The 6,852-nt window shown below is 45.0% G+C and overlaps 1 protein-coding gene across 3 annotated transcripts; it reads right to left on the minus strand.

Annotated features, from left to right (window-relative positions):
* Window positions 1–104: 104 nt before the first annotated feature.
* Window positions 105–6,742, minus strand: impdh1a (IMP (inosine 5'-monophosphate) dehydrogenase 1a). 3 transcript variants are annotated; one of them, XM_057051763.1, is made up of 16 exons: window positions 5,197–6,742; window positions 4,704–4,802; window positions 4,298–4,346; window positions 3,660–3,761; window positions 3,474–3,548; window positions 3,180–3,386; window positions 2,982–3,069; window positions 2,682–2,881; window positions 2,509–2,599; window positions 2,320–2,427; window positions 2,095–2,238; window positions 1,865–2,006; window positions 1,641–1,784; window positions 1,478–1,561; window positions 1,216–1,232; window positions 105–1,071 (listed from the first exon to the last, which is right to left on the minus strand). In XM_057051763.1, the coding sequence occupies exons 1-16, from the start codon at window positions 5,430–5,432 to the stop codon at window positions 965–967; spliced, it is 1,893 nt and encodes a 630-aa protein (XP_056907743.1). In that variant the 5' UTR covers window positions 5,433–6,742; the 3' UTR covers window positions 105–964. The 3 variants fall into 3 exon arrangements, with proteins under 3 accessions (XP_056907743.1, XP_056907744.1, XP_056907745.1); XM_057051764.1 differs by having other exon boundaries at window positions 2,332–2,427; window positions 5,197–6,741; XM_057051765.1 differs by lacking the exon at window positions 1,216–1,232 and having other exon boundaries at window positions 2,332–2,427; window positions 5,197–6,741.
* Between the last annotated feature and the right edge of the window lie 110 nt (window positions 6,743–6,852).

Raw genomic sequence — 6,852 nt, forward strand, 5'->3', positions numbered from 1 at the left:
TCTTTGATAAGAGATGAAATGGCTTCTAAACACTACTGGATGATTGATGGAGGATAATGAATATTATTGCAGATGTGATTAAAAAGGACCAAAAAGATCATCAATAACACTTTTTGCTTCATATATTTCTGGTGTTTTGCCATAAATGTTTATCATGTTCATCAAAATGCATTGGAGAAATGGTCGTAATGCAATACTGCTTACAATAAATAAGATTTCTTTTTGTCTGTACAGGGAAAAACAATTTCAAACACATTTTTAGGAAGCTCTCATTTAATTTCAAAACTGTGTGCAAGACACTGAGTTCCTTTCATAAAATGAGCTGTCAAATTTGAAGCTTTTTAACAGTTTTCATTGCAAATCTAAATAAAATCATGTAATATAATGCAATTAACTATCTCAAACGCTCTATTAACATTAAAATTCGAAAACCCACTGTCCAATAATCTCAAATAACTCGCTCCATTATGTACAGTCCGTGGGAATAATAATAATGCAAAATGCAACGGCAGCTGATCAGGACGTTTCCGGACAGCATGATTATTCTTATTGTGACGAAGGATTTATGGAATAATCCAAACAAACCTTTCTTGTCACTTTAAAATACGGTTGATTAGATCAAATAAGAAAAAAATAAACCTCTATTTCCTCCTGACTTAGATTCACTCTGTTTTGAAAAGAGAGGAAGAAGGTTGTGTATTATGCTGTATAGAATCATTTATGCTTCCATTCGGCTCAGAGAGATTTACACACATTCACCTTATCAGAAAATATCTATACTTCTGGAGTCTGCTTTCACTCTCTCTCAAGAGATATCTCGAGTTCTCTTCTTCTTTATTTAAAAATAATTATTATTATTTTATTAATAATAACGGAACATGAGCTCTTTGGTTCTTCTCTGAACTTTCATGATCAGTTTAAAGGTTTCCTGAGATCTCTCCCACACTTCCTGTCTGGGCTGCTGTCACATGCTGCCGGTGCATCTGCTCAGGACTGCCGGGGTCGGGATGTTGGGTCCTCCTGATCGACTGTTTCCTCTTCCTTTTGCCTCAGTAAAGCCGCTTTTCATAACTGGGCGCATGGAAGAAAAGCAGACACATTTCAGCCATTTCCCCACAATCTGCTCATTTTACTGGGGCAACAGCAAATTGGGATGAAGACGAACAGATGAAAGAATGAGATGGAGCTGTGATAACAACCCTGGGATGTACTTACATGGCACAAAAGAGTATCTAACATGATAGCATGGGTGAGAAAAGAGGAAGAGAAGAGAAATTTGATGCATCTGCAAATTTCATTCCGTTTGACAGTAATGGGTTTATTTGAAAATATGTATAACTTTTAAAGTGTCATAATCACAAAGGAAGCATCGCTCATTGAAATATTTAAGCTCTTTGTAATTAGAGATGACGGGGGAGACACATCAGAAGACGTCTCAGTGGTGGAGTCGGTCGGTGCAGCGTGTGGTCAGACTTACGAGTGCAGGCCGTGGACTCCTCCCTCCATCTGAGCAGACATGGTTCGCTTCTCGAATTTGAGCTCTCCTGAGTACATCATGGACCTGTTAGGCACAGCTCACCAGAGTCAGAAGAATGTTCAGATGTGAGCCCTTGAACAAACGAGTGCAAATCTGCATTTACCGTAAAATGGACAAACTCTTGGCCCCGATGTCCTGACAGCCGTGCTGGATCCCAGCGATGAGGTATGGGACAAACTTGTGTATGGAGCCCTTGTCCTGTACTGATCCTGACACGCCCTGGGCCACCTTAACCCGATCCCCCTCACTGGAACCACATAGAAAATGTATTCATTTTTCTGTGATGGTGATATTCTATGAATTGTTACCACTGAAAGGACATTCCACCTGAAATAGCGCTTCTGGCTATTATTTTTTTCCATGGCATCCAAGGAGCCCATCCCTCTGTACTTTTTCAGACGCACTCCATCAGAAAAAAAGTATTCCCCCGGAGCTTCAGTGGTCGCGGCGAGCAAGGACCCCATCATGACTTGGTGGAGACAACAAGGAAGACATGTCTCAAAGAAGGGAGAAACTGGGTGATTACAAACACTCAGATGATCACAATATTGTCGTACCTGTAGATGCCCCCAGGGCCAGAGCCTTTACCACGTGCCCAACGGTCTGAATCCCCCCATCGGCGATTACTGGCACCCCAAATCGTCGCGCATACTCTGCAACCTTGTACACCGATGTACCTTGGGGCCGTCCGCATGCCATCACTGCACATTAGTTTTGGTCAGCTACAAACTACGGTTCATACCTGATTTTAAGTGATGCAAATGAACCTGTAATTAGTTTACCCTTTACTCTACCTTCCTGGGTGATGCAGATGGAGCCACAACCCATGCCCACCCTCAGAGCGTCCACGCCAGCGTCTATGAGGTTTTTTGCCTGGGCGGCTGTGACCACTAGAGGGAGACAAACGCACAAAAAATCAGCGTGGGAGCGGGGCGTTTGAGCGTGATGGCGAGGCATGAACAGGCTGTTACCGTTTCCACCAACCACCTGGAGTTCAGGATATTTCTGCTTGATGTAGTTTATCGTGTTGATTTGATACACAGAGTTTCCTTGGGAGGAGTCCTTCAAAAAAAAAAAAACAATAAAATTCTCTAGTTGTATTAGATGTTTAGTCTTTACTTGGTGTAAATGCCAACAAACCCACCAGGACGACCACGTCCACCCCAGCCTGCACCAGTAGGTCCAGCCTGTATTTGTCGTCCTCCCTTGTACCGATAGCAGCTCCACAAAGCAGTTGTTTGCGGGAGTCCTTGGAAGCCAGAGGATAATCCCTGTTCTTCTTCAAGTCAGTCCGGGCAATTATGGCCACCAGCTCATCACTGTCATTCACGATAGGGAGCTTACCTTGAGGGAGTCAGAGGATCAAAATTAGTTAAAGGTCAATAGGAGTCAATGTTCCGAACAGACTTCCTCTCCAGAAGCACAAAGGACTTAGCAGATTTACCTTTCTTGCTCCGCTGCAGTATATCATTTGCTTCTTTCAGTGTCACTCCAGCAGGCGCAACAACCAAATCTTCCCTTTTTGTCATTGCCTGAATCAAGAAGATATAAGTACACATTTTTATTCATTCATCTAACAACTGATCTCTCTGCTGAATTATAATACATTTGTAGCATATGGATGTGTCTGCTACACTCCCACCTCCTCCAGAGGTCTGTCATGGTCCTTCTCAGACAGAAAGTCTATGTCTCTGGACGTCACTATGCCGACCAGCTTGCTGCCCATTTTGCCCGTTTCTGTCACGGGGATCCCAGAGAAGCCGTGACGTATTTTTGCTTCGAACACGTCACCGACCGTGTGCCGCGGACTCATCACCACTGGGTCCGTGATGAAGCCCTGCTCGAATTTCTGGCGAGGGCAAAAAGCTTTGATTGAGATCAAAAGCATTCACTGCGTACTGCAAAAGAAAAAAGCCCCCAACCCAGACGTTCTTACCTTGACCTTGCGCACTTCATTGGCCTGAAACTCAGCTGTGCAGTTGTGATGAATTATTCCAATCCCGCCCATCAACTGAAAAGAAACCCAAGGAAAGTTGTGAGCTGCCTTTGAAACTGCCACTGGGCATCAAACTGATGGAGCAAAGCAGATTCTGTGATGTTTGTGTGCAGCCCTTCGACTCACTGCCATGGCGATGGCCATGGATGACTCTGTCACTGTATCCATGGGAGACGAAATGAGAGGCGTCTTCAGGGTTATCTTCCTCGTTAATGCAGAGGTGAGATCCTCAAATTGAAATGCATTTGGAAGCAAACAAGACAAGATTTTATGACCTTATAAAAAACAATAATGCATGTCTCTCAGACAGTCATAAAGGAAGAAAAGAGTCTAGGGGGCTCTCAAATATGAGGCCTAGCCTCAAAACTAGAGTAAATTTAACAAAAAATGACTAAAGATGGCAAAACTTCATTGGAAATAAAAAGTCACCTTGCAGTGACTCTGTCTGAATTCACCCACTGAGAGATTCAGATTCAGATTCAGATTCAGATCCTTTATTGTCCCACACGGGGAAATTTACAGTGCAACAACAGCAACAAGAGCACTCAGAGAAAAATAAGATAGAATCAAATAGAAATCAAATGGAATATACAAGAGGGTGAATATTTAGATGCAGTTGTTCCTGTTTGTAACACCTGCCATCCCCCAATAACCCCCCCGTGAAATTAATTAAATGTCCCAGCAGAGTTTGCAAAGCCGAAAAACACAGCCAGTGAAACAAACAACCCTGGTCAGGTGAGCTGTGGCACAGCCATGGCACTCACCACTTCATCGGAGGTAAAATCTATGAAGCCGGGCAGGATCAGAAAGTCGCTGAGGAGAAACACAGGACGGCAGAGCGATAATTTATCGTCCACAATTTACATCACAACAGCCTCCACCATGTATCGTGTGGTTATAGCTGCAAATGTGAAGCAGAACATCTGCGCGACTTAACAACTGTGGCGCATGGATGCGGCGTGCGCTCACACACTTACACAGGCGGCATTTTTAATGTCTAGGACATCAGTCAGTCATCCTTGAAATGAGCATTAGTCAATATAATCCTCCGTATAAAACCCAAGCAGATGCGTCACCACTGACAGCACTAAATATTTAATGGAACGTGTTGCGTAACTCCGTGTGTGTGTCTCGGTATGTGCGCAGACATGTGTCAGTAGGGTCTCTTACTTGTATGTAAGTCCATCTCCAATGGAAAAGAGCTGCTGCGCTGTCAGGCCGTCTTCTGGAACATACCCGGTGCCACCACTGATGAGGTAGTCTGCCATGCTGAGTACACAGACAACAAGTGTCAGGCTAGCAAAAAATTAGCCATTTCCCCATTTTCTGTCACTTAATAATGTTCTCCTTAAAATTATTTTATGAGGCTTATTATACAAGACTTCTACTGGTTGTGGGCAGGTCGCACAATGTCATATAAGGATAAACCCTTTAAAACATTATTTTGCACAAGTCCAATCCCATTAAGACCATTGGAGTGAAGACAAGGAAACAAAGGGAATGTGTCTGGCAGTACAGTAGGTAAGAGGATTTGGTTGGTTGCCCAGGTACGTAGACAAATGGGCTTGTGGACGCAAGAAGCCTGTGTTACTAGAAAGTGAAAACATTGAGGATTAAGAGCTTCTATCCGAGCATGAGCCAAACAGCTAGAAACAGGACTGACCTTTCTGGCTCATATCCAGCCTGGATGCGTGTAGCGCTGTATCTCTGGGCCGCGGTCTCATGCCCGTGTCCATGTGGCATCGGGTGGGCATACGCCCCAAAGGGGTGAGGTTGCTCCCCTTCTCTGTTGGAGATCCGTGGCCGTGCCGGTTCCGTGTCTCCCACAATCCTCCGGTAGTCGATTTGGTAATTGTCCCTTTCTCCATCTCCAAACCGGTCATAACCATGACCCTCCATCTCCAGGAAATCCAGGGCTACACCTTCCACCAGGCCGCACCACCTCTCCCTGTCCCTCCCGCGCACACTTCAAGGACTTCTGAAGGTGATGCACTCAAACTGCTGTTCAACTATACAATTTCATAGACACCTAATGCTCTGGGTGCACGCTCACAGAAAAACCCTTCAGACGCACCTGACAGGAGAGGAGGCCGACTCGCCATCTGTTATAAGGTCGGTAAGCCACAGAGATGTTTAAAAAGTTCTCCAGAATATCAATAAAAAGTCAAAACAGTGGCAATAAAAGCTTCCTAAGACTGAAACGGTTGCCCGGTGTTGTATTCCATGCTGTCGTCCATCATCCTTAAGGTTTAAGGCCCCTGACGGCCTACAGGTGGGGACGACGTGCTCCTCGCTAACCCGATGAAGCTGACGTACGCAGTGTTTTTCAAGTCAACCAGCCAACCTCTGGGAAATACGCTTCAGGTCTCTGGTTAGGTGGCAGCAGTCCCAACAGAGCCCCTGAATGCAGCGCTGCTGGTTTATCTGGGGAGCTTCTCCTTCCCTCCGGTGCCTGTTGAGCTTAACTCTGTTTCTGACAGTAGCAGACGTCACTCTCCCACAAAGAGGATTGCAAGCATTAATGCGGGACGGGGTGGGGTGACATGGGCGTGTGTCAGGGAGGAGTGAGGCGGTGGAACTGAAGGAGAGAGGGACGGGTCAAGATGACACTCGAACACTTTCCCCCCCTTTAAAGGATTACAGAAGTGTGGGGGATTTTTTTTTTCCAAAGCTAAAGGAGGCAGAGCTGTGAACGAGACTGAGGTCGAACCACTGCAGCGTGACAATGGAGGAGCAATCGTCTGTACTTGTGTCTGCTTGTGCTGCAGATTTAATTCGTCTTTAAGACCTTACCTCCACTAATCAGACGGGTTACCTTTTAAATTATATCTGTTCCGATTTTGAAGCGGCTATTTGTTGGGCTCCATCAAACTACTGACGCAATATTGTCAACGGTGACAGTAACAAGCAACACATCTGATAAAATTACGGCAGACGGGGGACTGATTAGTTGCCTGGGATGCCCTCAACACCATCATCTGCAGGTGACTGACTGACTGCTTGTGACAGTTACTGAGGAATTGAACCAGAAAAGCCTCTTAGCCAGTCAGACCCTCTCTCTGACCCTCTCCCTCTCTCTTTGTCTCTCTCTCTCGCTCTCTCTCCCTTTCCTACCTCTCTCTACCTCTCTCTGCGTTCTTCTCTCATACATCCTCCTTCCCCATTAGAGCTGTAGAACAGTGTCTGATAATTATAAAGTTCATTAAATCATTTATCTTCCATCATTTATCTCACACATTCATTATAAAGTATGTTTTACACCAAAAACAACTTTGACAAGACTTTGACACTTCTGTCATTAAATTGAGGAGGGCCAACT

This window comes from Takifugu flavidus, chromosome 13 (assembly GCF_003711565.1).
Source record: "Takifugu flavidus isolate HTHZ2018 chromosome 13, ASM371156v2, whole genome shotgun sequence".
Taxonomy (NCBI): domain Eukaryota; kingdom Metazoa; phylum Chordata; class Actinopteri; order Tetraodontiformes; family Tetraodontidae; genus Takifugu; species Takifugu flavidus.

Bases quoted from the DNA above. Each gene is read 5' to 3' on its own strand.
- impdh1a (XM_057051763.1), bottom strand. From the start codon at position 5,432: ATGGAGGGTCATGGTTATGACCGGTTTGGAGATGGAGAAAGGGACAAT. The intron at 2,600-2,681 runs GTGGGTTTGTTG...TTTTTTTTGAAG, and splicing joins GGGTGGACGTGGTCGTCCTG to GACTCCTCCCAAGGAAACTC. The intron at 2,007-2,094 runs GTACGACAATAT...GTCTCCACCAAG, and splicing joins GGCCCTGGGGGCATCTACAG to TCATGATGGGGTCCTTGCTC.